The sequence below is a fragment of the Lutra lutra genome, chromosome 3, assembly GCF_902655055.1.
Source record: "Lutra lutra chromosome 3, mLutLut1.2, whole genome shotgun sequence".
In the NCBI taxonomy this organism is placed as follows: domain Eukaryota; kingdom Metazoa; phylum Chordata; class Mammalia; order Carnivora; family Mustelidae; genus Lutra; species Lutra lutra.
The window spans coordinates 163,830,306-163,849,027 of NC_062280.1; the positions used below are offsets into that span (position 1 = coordinate 163,830,306).

General features: G+C 34.2%; 1 protein-coding gene across 1 annotated transcript in view; it reads right to left on the minus strand.

Annotated features, from left to right (window-relative positions):
• KLHL1 (kelch like family member 1) overlaps positions 1 to 18,722 on the minus strand; it is a 376,159-nt gene that overhangs the window by 139,550 nt on the left and 217,887 nt on the right. Inside the window, exon 5 of the mRNA XM_047720111.1 lies at positions 12,984 to 13,196. Coding sequence (XP_047576067.1) covers positions 12,984 to 13,196 — 213 coding nt within the window. The remainder of the gene's footprint in view (positions 1 to 12,983; positions 13,197 to 18,722) is intronic.

Below are 18,722 nucleotides of genomic sequence, written 5' to 3' on the forward strand. Positions count from 1 at the left end.
GGTACATACTTTTTGGGGCACCTGGGTGGCTCAGTGGGTTAAAGCCTCTGCCTTTAGCTCCAGTCATGATCCCAGGGTCCTGGGATTGAGCCCCACATCAGGTTCTCTGCTCAGCGGGGAGCCTGCTTCCCGCTCTCTCTCTCTGCCTGCCTCTCTGCCTACTTGTGATCTCTGTATGTCAAATAAATAAATAAAATCTTTTAAAAAAGGTACATACTTTTTTTTAAAGACATAATACTATTGCACACTTAATGGACTATAGTATAAAGTAAACAACTTTTATATGCACTGGGAAACCAAAAAATTCACTGGACTCACTTTATTGTGATCTTCACCTTATTGAGATGGTCTGGAACAAAAACCACAATATTTTTGAGGTATGCCTTGGAAACCTGTTATTTCTATATTTTTTAGAGTTCTTTTAAACTTCATACTTTCTAATTATTCCTTACTCCAAAACCTTCTCATAGTTATTGATTCCTTATACAAACTTTCCATGTTTATAAAATTTCACTGTGTTTTTATTTCTCTTCATTGGCTTCTGGCTGATAAACCCAATCACCTACTGACAAATTTTTTTTTTTGTTCAGTTTTGCAATTTTAAAGATTCTATGTATTTACTATTTTAAATTCCATTTTCCCCATATTTGCTTAGCTCTATTCTATAGAAACTTATATATCAAAGTTATCAATGACTTTCTTATTCTTAAATTGAAAAGTCAATTATGGGGCATCATTCTATTTGACCTCTCAGGAGCATTTGATACAGCTGATCAGTAAGTCTTCTCTGATGGTTTACTCCCTGAAATCTGCACAGCAAGCTCTCTTGGCTTTTATTCTGTTTGGCTGTGTCTTGATTTCAGTTCTAGGTTCTTTCTTTTTATCTCTAATTTGATAAGGTTTCAATGCCCAGAACATCATTCTTCTTCATTCTCTTTCTGTATTTGTGTATACTGACTTCTTTGGTGATACCATATCACATCATGGCTTTAAATTATATCTATATGCCAACAGTTTCCTACTTCATATCTCCTTCCATACCTCCACGACACCTGAATGATGCATTTAACTGCCCACCCAACATCTCCACTTAAAGACTTCAAAGACATCTTTAAGTCAATGTTCCATAGTATCCTTCCTCAACTGGGGCTCAAGCCAAAAAACCTGGAATCATCTCTGATTCCTCTCTTATCTCACATTTCCCATCTAATTGACTGTACTTTAAAATATAATTAGAATGGAAACACTTCTCAGTGTCTTTATTGTTACTACCATATTACTGTTACTTGATTTCTCAAATATCTCACCTCTGCTATTGCTATCATCTTCTAACTGATTTCCATTTTCTATTCCTGTTACCCTGCAGTATACTCTCAACACAGCAACTAGAGATTCTATCTAATTGTGTACATCAGATCAAGCTCTCCTCTTTTCAAAACTCTGCAATGGCTTCCATTACACTCCAAGGGAAGTACCAAAGTCATTAAAATTGTGTACAAGCCATTCAATGGTTTATATCCTCACCTTCTCTAAATTTTTCCAACAACTTACCCCCTGGATCACTCTGCTTCACCCACACAGGCTTCCCTGCTTTTCCTCAAAGAGTAACGAGCAAAAATATTTTATAAAAATAGCAGTGTTGATAAGGGATGTAGGAACTTACATATTTGATCTATCTCCCAAGTAAATTATATATCAAAATAACTTTATAATTGGATTAAGATAAATTTCCTCTCCTATAGCTTTACCTATGAGATGTGCCCAAAGATTAAGAGTATTCTGCAGTCTAAGGATCCTGTTTTAATCTCTAGATTTCATCTCTATAAACTTCAGTTACTAAAATATTAAAGTAGCTTTATGAGTTAATTGAGTTCCCTAAATCCTAAATTAAAATCACTGGAAATGGTTCAATGATTTAAGTAGCTTTTGCTTCATTACAAACATTCCACAATTTTTGTTAGTCCTCTTACAAATTATTATATCTTTTAATTTTATCATTGTTATATAAAATAGGCATGAATAAAAAATGAAATTCTTCTTTAATGTTTAATTGAGAAAAATAATTGTTCCTGCACTGTGTGGCCTCTTGGTAAATGTTATGTATATTATTTAATATGTGCAAAAATGCTTATGAACTAACTTAAGTTCAGGGTTTTTTTTTTTCATGAAATGGACTTTGTTTTCTTATTTATTATGCTAACAGTGAAAATGGAACAATTTTTTCTTGTAGCTAAGTTATTTTTAAACATTTCATTGAATTAGAGGAATTCTGGTGAATTTACGTTCTATGAATATACCTAATAAAGCAAAGAGATGAGACAGTATATCCTGTTTACTTTGCCTTTCCATCGTCCATTCAATAAGGAATTTTAGTAAAGTCCGAATCAATGTGCTCTTTATGACTATGTTCCTAGTAACCACTGTTAGCTCCATCATAACACGCTATTGTAGGTTTCTCTCTCATTCCAGGTAAATCATGTATCAGCAGATGGTAAAATGAAGCTAAAATTCCTAAGACCTAGAATAAACTTTTCATTTGTTGATTCGACAAGCACTTTTTGAATACCAATTATGCCAAGAACTTTGTGGACAAGGACTTCAAGTCTGGTTTTCTGAAAATATAAAGAAATAGATAGAAACAGACTAAAACCAAACAAGAAAATAGTAGGTGAAAGTGCTGAGAACAGGACCTATTGGATGTGGCATGTGATTAATTAGAAAGAATAAGCCATGCCATGATAAAGGTGAACATCTTCTAGGCAGTAGAGGGCCAGAGAAAGCGTATGGTGGGCAGTTCATCCCAGCAGGTAGGAATGTGTTATCAATGGCATTCTACAGAATTGTCAAAGTATAATAATACTAAAAGCAGACTGACCTTCAGCCATTTTATTATTGTCTTTAATTATCTATAAACAATACCTCCCTTCCATTGCTCACACCTGAGAAGGCTATTCCTGTCGCCACCGTCCTCTTCCGCTGGCAAGCCACTGATTCTAGCCCCCAGAATCGGCTAGTACAAATATGCTATAGAAGAAATAAACCTAACTTGTGCAAGAAACAGAAAGAATATCAGTGCACCTAGAGAATACTAAGTGCTGGGAGGAGATTAGGTCAAGGAAGTAGTAATCAGTTTCTGATACACACCTTGTAGGACAGGGATATAGGATTTTTTCTTAAGGGTATAAATCTTAAGTTTGAAATTAATGCATTCATACTTCAAAAGTTGCTAGTTAGAAATTATTGCTATAGTTAAACATAAAAGTTAGAATAACAGGTAGGAGGCTATTCCAATAGTGCAGGAGAGAGATGGTGATGGGTTATTTTTTTTTTAAGATTTTATTTATTTATTTGACAGATCACAAGTAGGCAGAGAGGCAGGCAAAGGGAGAGGGGAAAGCAGGATCCCTGCTGAGCAGAGAGCCCGATTTGGGGCTCGATCCCAGGACCCTGGGATCATGACCTGAGCTAAAGGCAAAGGCTTTAACCCACTGAGCCACCCAGGCACCCCAGGTGGTGGGTTATTTTAGGATGGGGCTGTAGAAAGGCTGAGAAAAAGAAAGAAAGAAAGAAAAAAAGAACAGATTTAAGATCTAGTTTAGAATACAGCAAAAAAAACTTCCTCAGAAATTGAATATTAAATACAGGGCAATGTAGAGAATGAAAAGTGATTCTATAATTTAGGTATGAACAACTAGATGGTTCATAGTGTTATTTATGAAGAATGGGGATTATGGAGGAAGTCTTGGGACTTTGAAATCTTCCATTTTGACCATGTGAAGTTTTGAATGACCATTGGATATCTAATTAGAGATGTCAAGCTGTTAACTGGGTATGTGTATCTATCTCTCAAGAAGAGGTTAGCTAAAGCTATAAATTTAGAATTATAATTGGCTATATAGTATTTAAAAGTATAGAAGAATGTTATTCTTTATGGAGAAAATATGGTGTCCTGGGGCACTGCAATATATATCCGAGTAGAAAAAATTAGTAATGGCAATTGAGTAAGAGTGGCCTGATCAATTTTGTCAAAGCTGCTGGGAAGCCGAGTAAGATGAAAACAAATGAGATGGGGAAAGATGTGACAGCCTGGAGGTTTTGGGTGATTTTGAAGAGTTCAAAGGACTGATTACAGTGGACTGAAGAGAGTGATGATTATTAATAAGTATATTTATTAACTGTAAATAATAACTACATGTTTTGCTAGAAACGGAAACAGAATTGGAACAGCTGGTAGGAATATGAGTTTTGTTTTAATATGTTTGGAACAATAAATCTTTGCAAGTTCATTAGAATGATCCAATATGGAACAAATTGGTAATATAAAACATAGAAGGGTCACCAATGTAGAGAAAGTCCGGTGGCAAGACTGATGGGATACAAACCACAAGCAGTGGGCTCAGGCCTTGACAAAAGCAGAGATACTATAGCACTGTGGCAAAAAGTAAAGGCTTTCAAATTAGGTTCCAACTTCTCCGCTCTTTTTACCAAAGACAGTAATGTTTTTGTATGTATGTATGTATGTATGTATGTATGTATGTATGAGTTTGTGCTTGTGTGTGTCATTTATCACATTATACCTCACTGACAAAAACTGTTGAAGTAAAAAGCTTTTGTATTTTCATAATGTAACTTGAACTGTGAATGTCATCATAATTTAAGTGATCATGAAACTAAATAGTATTAAAGGTAAATCTGTAAGATTTTAGAAATATGTATTGTCTGTGCATTTCTGTTTTAAAGACACTGTTTCTCAAGTTTCTTTTAGAGAAGAATAACATTATTCCACACTTTTAAAAGCTATTATAGTCTAGTTTTGTGAAGAAGGCTATTTCTTTGATGATGCTTGGTGTCAACATTAATTAATCAGACGGCAAGCAGATCAGAGAGGAAATAAAAGGACAAAAACAAATTAAAAAGTAACAAAGACCAGTAATAGACTGTGTTAATGTGTTTGATTAATATTTGCCTTACTCACTTGTAAGAGTTGAACGGTTTTTTTTTTGTTTGTTTGTTTCTTTTTCTTTTGTAAAAATAAGATATTTAATAAACTAAATAATGAACATTAGTACTGACAAAAATGGAAAATTGTATGATTTACCTATGCTTGCTTTGGAGAAGTAAAACCAAACAAAACATAAATTACTCAGGAGTATAATCTATTCTGTAGATTTTACAGTGTGATTTATGAACGGTCTTTTTATATTGATTTGTTCTCTGTTGTTTTGGTTGCTTTTCATTAGTGTTTTTAGTTGTGACTATAGTTTATATGGACAGTAGAGTCTATGTCACCGGTATCTGATCAACTATCACATTTTCAATGGAGTAAAAAATGTTGATAACCTCTCCATTCTCGTGTTGCTATTATTACATAAAGAATCTTTTGGGGTGTCTGGGTGGCTCAATGGGTTAAGCCTCTGCCTTCGGCTCAGGTCATGATCTCAGGGTCCTGGGATCGAGTGCTGCATCGGGCTTTCTGCTCGGAAGGGAGCCTGCTTCCTCCTCTCTCTCTCTCTGCCTACTTGTGATCTCTCCCTCTGTCAAATAAATAAACAAAATCTTAAAAAAAAATCTTTTGGGATAAATTATAGCTTTGCATAAAAAGAATTTATGCTTATAAACTAGAGATAGTATCTGTTCCCTTAAGTTATACTATTGAGTTTCCTTGTTATTTTATTCTTTTTTATTATTAAACTATATGCCTCTAAGCTTAGGTAATAATTTGTTATTCAATTGCAAATTTTTTCCTTTTACATTTTGCTACAGATAATAAATGTTTATGCACCTAAACACACACACTGTTACATATTTCTTTTAAGAGTCAGTAAGCATTCTGGTTTGCAAGATCTGAGAAATCTTTATCCTTGTCATCTCAAAAGAGATAATACCAATTTCAAGATAGGAAGCAAAGTTTATTTGTATATCTCTAACATTCTAAATAATCTCTATGATAAAACTGAATTTTCCTAAAGACCTTTTGGCTTGACTAGATATAGAATTGATTTTTTGAATAGCATTTATTTTATTTGTATATCTCTAACATTCTAAATAATCTCTATGATAAAACTGAATTTTCCTAAAGACCTTTTGGCTTGACTAGATATAGAATTGATTTTTTGAATAGCATGCTTCAACTTTCCAAACCAATCATTAGAAAAGAACCCACCAAAAGTTAGATGGTCATGTGTACTTTTAAAATATGTGTATAATAAATAAATATTTATGTACATATTACAAGGATACATCTTGTGAAACCAGTTAAAACCAGTGGAAATGATAGTTACATAATGTTAAGACATGTTTATTGCATACCCACATATTCTTTTGTTGCATCTTTGTAAGAGAAAATAGAGAAAAATGAGTATATCAAATTGGTTAACTTTCTTGTGTGTGTGTGTGTGTGTTTATATAATCACTCACTCTATAAAATGAAATTTCCATATTTTTTTCCAGTTCTGTTGAAATTTTTAAACCTCTGGGTATTCAAGAAAAAACACAGAAACTATTATGCAAAATCCTATTCCTCACTTATTTAAAATGACAATAGAAGTCATTCACTATTTCTTAGACTATAACTCAATTATATATTTCTTTCATTTTGCCTTTTCCTCTGGTCCTTCCTGCAGCAAAGCCAACCGAATTTATTTCACCATTAACTGTTATATTTCAGTACAAGATAAAATAGACACTTTAGTTCTGAGTCATTTTATGTCTCTTCTTTTATTCTTTTCTGAAGCTCATTTTGTCTACCACTTGTCTCAACTGAAATCCATACTGTCTACCAAAATTTATATCCTCATATTTTTCTGCACCAAATTCCCATGATGTATACATTATAATAACATACATCATTATATAAATAATATATGATATAATAAACAATATATAAAAGATAATATATTATATAATATACATATTATACATAAGATATACTTTATAATTTATATATAATATATAATTTATTTTATAAATAAATAATAAAGAGTATCAGAATCAATTTTTTTTCTTGTGAACTTAAGAAATAACTAAACACAGATACACATGATGGGTCTAGTAATGAAAAAAAAACAGATATGAGAATGCAGGTTATAATAAATGATTAACTGAAATCCACTTAAGTCAAGTTGGTCAACTGGCCATGAGTATTAGAGAAGACTGTTACTGTAATCTAGATTTATTCTTTGACAATAATTACTCTTTTAACATGTTTTCTTTGTTGATGAAATCTCCGTCATTGTGTTTATTTTTACTTTTTTTAAGCTCTGGAAATTGTTCTATGCATTTACTAAATAGAAACTAGAATCTCACAGCTATGAAACTACTTACAGTCATTTAGCTTAACTCTATCTTGGAAGCATTTTTTTTCCTATATTTTTTATTTATTGTTTTAAGCATCTCTAAATCTCATTGTTTTTACTCTTGTTCTAGTCAGTACTTTTTATGTTTTGCTTGACAACATTATAAGTAGCTCACAAAAGTTCTTCCAGATATTGTTCTGTCACTTACCCAAAACCCATCATTTACTTCTACAGGAATTATCTTACAAAAACACAAGCCAAATTCTTCTCTCAAGTGTCCTTCAAAAATTAGCCTATGTACTCTTTCCTTTTGAAAATAAATTCTTACCTCACTAGAAAAATGAAGACTCTTCTCCTTTTAAATATTGTTAGTACTTTAAATATAATATTACATTTTATATAACTATTAAATATTAAGCATATATATGTAAACATATGTAAAGAGAGAGAAAGGGAGAGCTAGTGCATGCACACAAGCAATATATATTAGGGGCAAACCTATATATAATAGCTCCAGGATTAAGAAAAAAGTGTTTCCTGATCCTCATAATAGCTTTTCTTAAGGAATAGAAGATGCTTAGCCACTTTGAAAGTTCACCTAAAAAGCTGGAAAATCTTAGATTTGATTAAACTCTTTTTAGCTCTGGTGGGACACTGAGTTAAATCTGAAGCGGATACTGTTCTCATTGCCACTATGTGGAATAAGAACCACATTAATGTCAGATACATCAAGAGTGCAATCTGAGCTCTACAACTTAATAGGAAGATGGCTACTGTACTGATTCTCAATTTATTCATTTGTCCAATGATAGTAATAATATTTACTATATAAGGATAATATAGAAATTAAATGAAATAAAGTATATTATGTTTGGTATCTAAAGAAAGAAATAAAAAAAAATTATTTCCTATTGCCCTGTTCTTACTTTGTCAATTTTTTTTTTTAACTGGAAGCTTCAAAATCTGAGTAGAAATATGTGGAAAATGCTTATAATAACATGTAATTCATTAGTACTAGTTAAGAAAGTGATAGCCCCTCTTATATACAGAATATTTTATGAAAAGAAAATGTATTTTACTCTTTCTTCCTGCATGTCTAATTTGAAAAGTACAAAGTTATATTTTTAATGCCCCTAAGTTGATAAATAAGAAATCGAGAATAGACATATGCTGCACTTATGACTATTAGATGCTGTAATAAGAATTAACAAAAAAGTCTTTTGCTAGTTAGTTACACCAAAAAATTATATCTTATTTTCCTAAAGTTAATGAATATTGTTTCACTAAGTAAGATGAAGCACCTGAGCCAATAATTAAAACTCCATTTGTAATGTGTAGCCTTAGTAACAGGTCAATAGGATGTACATGTTTGTTGTAATGGAATAGCATAGATGGATGTAGAGGTAAAAGCATCTCCCATTTTTGGTGACAGAAATGTGGGGGAAGAGTGTATGAAGGAAAGGCATAGCATGAAAAGATTGAGCTCTGGTCACATTCTTGGCCTCTTCAGTTATGTCTCCTAGCATTCATGATTTTTTTTTTCCCCATGATGATTTTTGACTACTGGTTTAGCTTTAAGCTCCCCACTTTTATTTTTGTTTAAATTCAATTAACCAATACATAATACATCATTAGGTTTTGGTATAGTGTTCAGTGATTCATTAGTTGCATATAACAGCCAGTGTTCATCCATCACATGCCCTCCTTAATTCCCATCACCCAGCGACCCCATTCCCCCACCCACCTCCCTTTTCACAATCCTCAGGTTGTTTCCTGGAGTCAAGAGTCTCTCATGGTTTATCTCCCTTGCTGATTTCTTCCCATTCAGTTTTCCCTCCCTTCCCCTATGAGTCTTTGAGCTATTTCTCACATTCCACATATGAGTGAAACTGTATAATTGTCTTTCTCTGACTGACTTATTTCACTTAGCATAATACCCTCCAGTTCCATCCATGTTGACATAAGTGGTAGATAGTCATCCTTTCGGATGGCTAATACTCCATTGTATATATGGACCAGGTTTTCTTTATCCATTCATCTGTTGAAGGACATCTGAGCTCCCCCCCCACACAGTTGGCTATCATTGACATTGCTGTTATGAACATTGGGGTGCATGTGTCCCTTCTTTTTACTACATCTGTATCTTTGGGGTAAATACCTAGTAGTCCAGTCACTGGGTTGTAGGGTAGCTCTATTTTTATCTTCTTGAGGAACATCCACACTGTTTTCAAGAGCAGCCATACCAGCTTACATTCCCACCAACAGTGTAAGAGGGTTCCCCTTTCTCCACATCCTTATCATCATTGTTTCCTGTCTTGTCTATTTTAGCCATTCTAATTGGTGTAAGGTGGTATCTCATTGTGGTTTTGATTTGTATTTCCCTGATGGTTAGTGATGTGGAGTGTTTTTCATGTGTCTGTTGGCCATTTGTATGTCTTTTCTGGAGAAGTGTCTGTTCAAGTCTTCTGCCCATTTCTTAACTGGAATATCTGTTTTTGGGTGTTGAGTCTGATAAGTCCTTTATAGATCTTGAATACCAGCCCTTTATCTGTTATGTCATTTGCAAATATCTTCTCCCATTCTGTAGGTTGCCTCTTAGTTTTATTGACTGTTTCCTCTGCCATGAGAAGATTTTTATCTTGATAAAGTCACAATAGTTCATTTTTGCTTGTGTTTCCCTTGCCTTTAGAGATGTGTCCTGCAAGAAGTTGCTGAGGCCAAGGTTGAAGAGGTTACTGCCTGTGTTGTCCTCTAGGATTTTGATGGATTCCTGTCTCACATTGAGGTCTTTCATCAATTTTGAATTTATCTTTATGTATGGTGTAGGAGAATGGTCCAGTTTCAGTCTTCTGCATATGGCTGTCCAATTTTCCCAGCACCATTTATTGAAGAGACCATCTTTTTTCCATTGGATAGACTTTCCTGCTTTGTCAAAGTTTAGTTGATCATAGAGTTGAGGGTCCATTTCTGAACTCTCTGTTCTTTTCTGTTGGTCTACGTGTCTGTTTTTGTGCTCGTACCATTCTGTCTTGATGATCATAGCTTTGTAATATAGCTTGAAGTCAGGCATTTTGACTTACCCTGGCTGTTTGGGATCTTTTCTGCTTCCATACAAATGTTAGGACTGTTTGTTCCAGCTCTGTGAAAAATGTTGATGTTATTTTGAGAGGGATTGCATTGAATATGTAGATTTCTTTAGGCACTATATACATTTTGTTTATTTTTTATTTATTTTATTTTTTAAAGATTTATTTATTTATTTATTTATTTGACAGACAGAGACACAGTGAGAGAGGGAACACAAGCAGAGGGAGTGGGAGAGGTAGAAGCAGGCCTCTTGCTGAACAGGGAGTCTAATTCAGCGCTTGATCCCAGGACCCTGGGATCATGACCTGAGCTGAAGGCAGATGCCCAACAACTGAGCCACCCAAGTGCCCAGAATACATAATTTAACAATGTTTATTCTTCCAATCCATGAGCATGGGATGTTTTTCCAACTCTTTGTTTCTTCTTCAATTTTTCATAAGTGTTCTGTTGTTTCTAGAGTATAGATCCTTTACCTCTTTGATTAGGTTTATTCCTAGTTATCTTATGGTTTTTGGTGCAATTGTGAATGGGATTGATTCCTTAATTTCTCTTTCTTCAGTCATGTTGTTAGTGCATTGTTAGTGTACAGAAATGCAACTGATTTCTGTGCATTGATTTTGTATACTGCCACATTGCTGAATTTTGCATGAGTTCTAGAAATTGTGGGGTGAAGTCCTAGCCTCAGCAATCAGACAACAAAAAGAAATAAAAGACATTCAATTTGGCAAAGAAGTCAAACTCTCACTCTCTGCAGATGACATAGTACTTTCTGTGGAAAACCCAAAAGTTCCCCACGTTTCAACAAACAGTTGGAATGGGTGGGCAGTGGTCTAAGGTACCAATTGCCACAGCATCTATCAGTGGTTAATGGCTTTCTACTGTTATTAGCTAATAGTGTTCATCGACCATTTCTATCCTGGGCGAAAATCCCCAGGATAGAAGATCCCCAGATATCCTTACTCTCTAAGGATACCTGGCATTAAAACCTATGGAAGATTCAGAAAAATCCAGGGCTTGTTTTCACAATTTATTCTTTGTTTAGTTACCTAAATGCATTTCTCCTTCTTTTTAAGATCCTAGTGTTAAGATAAGCTCATATAATTTGCTTAGGCAGGACTTCTATAAAATTTTCTCCTCCGTTTTTACTGCTTTATTCATTTCAGCAGCCAAGTGAAACGGAATTATTCCTTTATTTATAAAACTTCATTTGTTTTCCCAATTTTGGTAGTTTTTTTTTTTCACTTTCCAATCTTAATATATGACCATAATTCTCACTTCACTTATTAATATATTCTTGTCTGTCATTTTTTCCCAATGTCCTAATTCTCTATCTAACACTCTTAGTAATATATGGATTAGTGAAAGTGTTGATGGTGTTATGTAGCCAAATGAAGGATCAGGTGAATACTAGAGGCCCCTCACATCCCCCAGACAAAATGTATATACAATTTTACTTACTATTTCTGAGGTAGGAACAGCCTTCAGGCTTATTTCTAGATGGCCTTAGAAGGCAGAAACCCCAGATTAACATTGCTGTGCATAGATAATTTTGCAACATCACAACTTAAAGACATAATGAATCAGAGAAAAATAGTTATTCTTACAAGCTGAATGAACTTGTTCTTACCAATTCACCTGTCCTACATAATTCATCAGTAAAATGAGGTGGTTGGTACACTTGGTGTGTGGATTCTCCTTAGCTCCAGTTATTAAAGATTCCATAATTCCAACTGCTAAATGCTTAAACTTCATAACTGTGTATGATTCAGTAATATGTCTTATCTGTTTATTGAGGATAGAAATCCTATGTATTGAGTGTTAAAATGTAACCTAAAGATGTGTTTTCATCAGAGAATGATCATATTATTTCATCATAGGATAGAAAAGTAGAAATGGATGGATAGATAGATAAACAGATGATGATAGATAGATAGATAGATAGATAGATAGATAGATGATAGATAGATAGATAGATAGATGATAGATAGATGATAAATCCATTGATCTCCTAAATGGGGAAGCAGGGAATTAATTGTAATGTTTTAAAAATCTTCTAGATACTATAATGAGATTAAGAACTTAACAAGTATTGTCTCATCTGATCCTCGCAAAACTTTTGTGTGGTAGTACAATTTTATTTTATAGATAAAGGATTTGGATATCAGAGAAATTAAGTGGCATTCTCATAGTCATATGAGCATGAGTCAATATATGGCAGAGATGAGCTTCAGACCCATCACCCATCATGTTCCATCACCAAATTTTCCTAAAAAGAGTATTGGATTAGAACAAAAAACAAAAACATGAAAAAGAAGAATAAATGCGTTATGATGTCACTTTTTTATAAAGAATTAAACAATTGTAAGAAAATGGTAATGGAGAGGCATAAAACTTAGGGGCTTTCTACTTTCAAATCTGTGCGCTTGCATGTGTGTATACCATAATATGTATCAATTGAACGTTACTATTTTACCAAATGCTTTATGGGTATCATTATTTTTATTTTAAATTATTTTTAGTTTTATTCACATTTTGATGTTACTTTTAATATAGGATTTTTCAATACAGAGTAGCTGTTAACACAGCATCCCATGCAATTACCTGTGGTGGAAGCAGTGGCAGTCTTATAAAGGCAAGAAGCATACTCAAGTCATTGCATCGCCTCTGCATATCATACTTGACCCACATCATTAATGCATGGAAGATAGTTTCTTCATCAGGAACATTTACATCATCGCTGGCCAGGAGTTTATGGAGCTCCTCAGCTGGAAGCAGTAAAAACTCTTGATTTCTCATAACTTCCATTATGTTTTCCTGCAGGGAGAAAACATCTTGGCATAAATTTGGCTTCACTTTGATTTAGCTGGGAAAGCATCTCAGAAAGAAATGAGAAAAGTCGTCAATAACCTTTGTTCTCATTAGAACATAATCCTTGAGACTTAATCCTTCAGAAACCAGAAGCTGTTAAAATGAAAGCATTGTAATTGTAATTGAAGTGTAAATGTATCAGAGACAGCACAGATCTTGTAATAACTGGAGGATTATAATGTTGAGCTTTATGATGCAGGCAGAATGTACTAAGTGATTAAATGTTCAAGTTTCAAGTGGACTGCTATGTAAAATTTGATGACTGTGAAGAGAATAGCATTTCAAATTTTTTAAAGCTAGACTACGTATACATGAATCAGAAAGCAGGAACGAAATTACATAGGGAGTAAGTAACACTATAAGATGCATCATTGTTTATTTAGAAGGGAATAAAACAGGACAGATAGACCTTAGAAGTCTCAAAAGCATATATGTTCCACCCTTTTATTATCTCTCATATGTCCCTCCTCTCATGACAATTTCTCTGGCTTAATTTAGATTCCCACTTATTTTCTTCCAGATTGCTGCCATAACCTTCTAATTACTCTGCCTGACTCTATTCTTAGCCTGTTTACTATATCCTCTATAATCATGCTGAAATGATAGTTCTACAACATAAATTTCAGGGCATTCCTCTAAAGTTTTTGCTTGGTTTGGTTTGGTCTCCTTTTGTCTTTTGGTTCAGATCTCTTGGTTAAGTACACTAATTCATTATGATCTGACCTCTTCCTTAGTTGAAGACTACAGTTCTTAACTTTTCTTGTGTTCTAGTCACCATTACTTTTTCAGTTTGCCATCCTGTTTAACATGTCCCCCCCTCACTCATCTGTTGCTTAAGATGACTTAAAAAAAAAAAAAGATTTTATTTATTTATTTGACAGAGAGCGAGACAGGGAGAGAGGGAACACAAGCAGTGGGGATGTGGGCAGTGCTGGTGAGAGAGGGAGAAGCAGGTTTCCTGCTGAGCAGGGAGCCCAATGTGGGGCTCGATTCCAGGACCGTGGGATCATGACCCCCGCCGAAGGCAGACACTTAACAACTGAGCCACCCAGGTGCCCCAAAAATGACTTTTATGCACTTTGTTTTCCTAATTTCTGCCATTTTCTGCCAAGATTCAATTCAAAAGCTACTTGTTACATATGGAACTCTTGAGCCCTGTTCACTCATGTTGGATCTGGCTACCCCACCCACCATGCATGCACAGTGCCTGGTATTTGGTATCTCTGAGACAGCAGTTACCAAGCTGTGGCCTCATCTTCAGTGCCCTTAGGGGTGTTATTACCAACTTTAAGCTTCTTGAGACATATTCACCTTGACAATTAACCTTGCATATCTAGATCCTGGCACATAGCAGGTGAACAGTACTTATTTATTGAATAGATGTGTTGGTGATCTTTGAGGAGAAAAATAAAATTTTGGAAATAGTACACAACAGTGCAGCATTTTTCAAACACAATTTTAAAATGACTTGTCAAAGACCTTCTTACATGCTAGCAGAGAGGCTTTGGTCGCAAATATATGGTTAGAGAAGACAGTGATCTGACTGGCTGCCTCTTTTGTTCCACCTCCTCCCAGATCTCAGTTCCAAGGAAGACAGAGGTAAAGTTTCTCAGATCATAGTTTTAAAGGCACAGTTGTGGTAGAAATCCCAATACATGCCTATTGTAGGAAAAAACCTGAAGCAGATGGGACTAGATTTTTTTCCCAAAAGGCATGATGACTATGCTACTAAGCTAACCCTGGGTAGAAGATTCAGCCAGTGGCTGTTAATCTCTACGTCAGAGCAGATCCAAACCTATTTTCTAAAAGAGACCTAACCCACCTTTTGAGTATATCCTTGGAACTGAATCCAAGACTTGAGGTGCTTTCAGCTGTCACAAAAGAATGTCAACTTTTACTTTTGTTCAGGTCATTTGTTCTATTTATTTACATTTGACTGACATCACAGAATAGCTTATTTCCTGGAAATTTTTATCCCCTGTGTTTCCTCTGTACCTAATACAAGTACTATGCAAATTATAGTTGTCCAATATCTATTTAGTGAATTAACCGATTGAGTGTTCTGAGATGTGGGGCCACCAAGTTTCTCTAAAGCACTCTAGTAAGACAAAGATGTTTCTCAAGAATCTTTGAAAGATTTTTTGCCTATCCGTTTTTCCAGCTACTGAAAAATCTATGCCTCTATTAAAGCACACACAGAATTGTAGAGCTAAACCATAGTACGGGGTACCATAAAAAAATCAGGTCTATGAAACTCTTAGTGATGTCTATCAAAGATATTGTTTAAGGCATATTTTGTTATGTTTTACAGTTGCCTCTTTATGATGACCCTTGGGAGAAATTTCTTGTAGGTTTTAGTAGCAAGAATAATTGCACTTCTCCTGAGTAAATTGGTTTGCTTTTATCATGGATGTTGTGAATTATGAAATTGATCAGATTTCTCTTTTTATTTGGCCTCTAGAAAACAACGTTAAATTGAAGTCTATCTGTTAGGAAGGCTATAGCCTTTTATAGTTTGATTTCTTTTTCAGAAACCTCCAATAATAGTTTCATTTAATATCACTACAGCAGATTATATATTTTTCTTTTATCCCTGCATCTGATTTAGGATGTACTCTTATAATTTTATATCCTTGTTAACCATGCTACATTTTTGGGAATAAGTCACGTGGTTTGTAAAAATGGCCATAAATAAACTGGACATTAAGAGCTAATATCAGATATTATTGGATCTCTCATACTGTTTCATATATTATGTTGTTTATTATTTTTTTCTGTATGTACTTTAGAGTTCTAAAGTTCTCTTTGCTCTTTTTTGTTTGTTTTCTCCATCAGGTCTCCTTTTCATGATATCCTGCTTAACATTTTCCCATTTTTTGCAATCTAGCTTCTGGAAATTATTTTAATTTCATTATGTTTGATTCACTAAAGAAAAAATATAAATTCACACGAGTTTCCTTAACCTTTCTTGTGCACCTCAGCTAACTCCTTGTGTGAGAACAAGTAGGGAGAGACATCAAAATTCCTTGGCCTATTTACCTTTTGTACAATAACTTTACTTTAAATTTATTCAATACTCATTCTATATAGATTTCCTGAACACCTAACATATGGGCCTGGATAATTGTAGTGAGGAGAACAAAATGGATTTGCATCAAAAGCTTACCACACGTGGGACACCTATAAAATGTGCAGTGCTTAGAAAATGACTTGTCAAGTCTGGAAAAGCCAGTTTTTCAAATGGACCTAGAATATTAGGTAGGAGAGTAAATTAGAAAATGGGGAATGGAAAGATATAGTATTACAACTAGAGAAAAGCATATAAACAAAGGCATAATAGCAGGTAATATAGTATAAAGTGCCATATTTGGTATGTCAGTTTAAGAATGAGCACAGAGGGCGCCTGGGTGGCTCAGTGGGTTGAAGCCTCTGCCTTCGGCTCAGGTCATGATCCCAGGGTCCTGGGATTGAGCCTCGCGTCGGGCTCTCTGCTCAGCGGGGAGCCTGCTTCCTCCTCTCTCTCTGCCTGCCTTTCTGCCTACTTGTGATCTCTGTCTGTCAAATAAATAAATAAAATCTTTAAAAAAAAAAAAGAATGAGCACAGAAAAATTGTGAGAAATAATATTGACAGGGTGATTTAGACCATATAATGGAATAAATTTATTCTAAAACTTTGACAGTCTTTCCATTAAATGGGAATATATCTATACATATATCTTTTATACATAGATTAAACTATTTATTACAAAGGAAAATTTTAGCACCCAACTTAAGTTGCCACTACCAAAGACACAGATAATCTTTATTAATTACAACAAGATTCAATTCTACTATCTATTTTTTCTACTTCATAACACTTTAAATAATTCTATCTAAAACATTTTACAATTTTTTGAAAAATTTACAATTTTGTTTTCTAAGCAGAATTTTCTTACCATTATTATTTATTTCCTGAATTTGACATAAACATTTTCTAATATTTATTTTATTTTCTCCCTTAATTATATTGTTGTCTTCCTCTTATTATTGGTATATATCAATAATTTGAAATTCCAGTAGAAGTTCATTTTTCTATGTCATTTTGAAAGTTAGCTAACAATTAGTGGTCATATTGGTCAAGCAGTATATAAATGAATCCTTTCAATGATCAGATTTTAGTTATTGATTTAGTTTAAAATTTGGATATTAAATTATAGTAAAATATTTCATTAATGTTCAAATAACTTCAACATAAGCTTTACAGTGTTTACCTCATTAATAGTTACTACAAATACCATACATTATATTCACCGTTATGGTTGAAACAAAGAAACTGCTTTGCTATGAATGTCTACTGAATTAAAATCTGTTTCACCATCTTGCACTTTGTGACCAGAGGTCAGTTAGAAGAACCTCCAAAAAGAAGGAGAAGGAGAAAGAGAAGGAGGAGGAGAAGAAGAACCTCCTTATCACTGCTTTCAATATTATGTTGGGAATGTTAATCCTTTGCCAGACTACCACAGAATCTCTGGCTTGATTCCAAATCGCCAGAGGCTATGGGATTCATTTAATTGCCCATTTAAAAAGTTATTGGTTAGATGCTTAGCGAAATAAGTCAATCGGAGAAAGACAACTATCATATGATCTCCTTGATATGAGGAATAGGAGATGCAACATGGGGGGTTAAGGAGGTAGGAGAAGAGTAAATGAAACAAGATGGAATTGGGAGGGAGACAAACCATAAGTGACTCTTAATCTCACAAAACAAACTGAGGGTTGATGGGGGGAGGGGGGTTGGGAGGGGGGTGGGATTATGGACAATGGGGAGGGTATGTGCTATGGTGAGTGCTGTTAAGTGTGTAAACCTGGTGATTCACAGACCTGTACCCCTGGGGATAAAAATATATTATATGTTTATAAAAAATAAAATTAAAAAAAAAATAAAAAAAAAAATAAAAGCACAAAAAAAATGGCTAGAGGAGGAAAAAAAAAAGTTATTGGTTAGAAAGATATATTCTTAGGAAGCTCATACTATCAAATAAATGGAAAACTAAAAGGTGATCCTGAGAATTGCCATACATCCTCTGATTGAGGCTCATTATATAAATATGAAAATGTAAAGTTTGGGTCTAAAGTCTGAATTATAAAACTATAATTCCTTGCATCCTTCGCAAGGAAATTTTTTGAGAATTTCTGGTATATGCATGATTCTACTATTGTCAAGTACAAGACTGAAAAATGTGTACCTTGACTTCTGAAGCAGAAGTTGCGTCATGTACCAGATTGAGTAGTGTCTCCCAAAACTTCACATCCACTTGGAACTTCATAATGTGACCTTATTTGGAAATAGGGTCATTGCAGATGTAATTAGTTAAGCTCAGTTAAGGCCATCCTGGATTAGAGTGGGCCCTAATCTAATTACTGGTGTGCTAAAAGACAGAAATAGGGACACTATGATGAGAATAACATGTGAAGACAGAGGTGACAGAGGG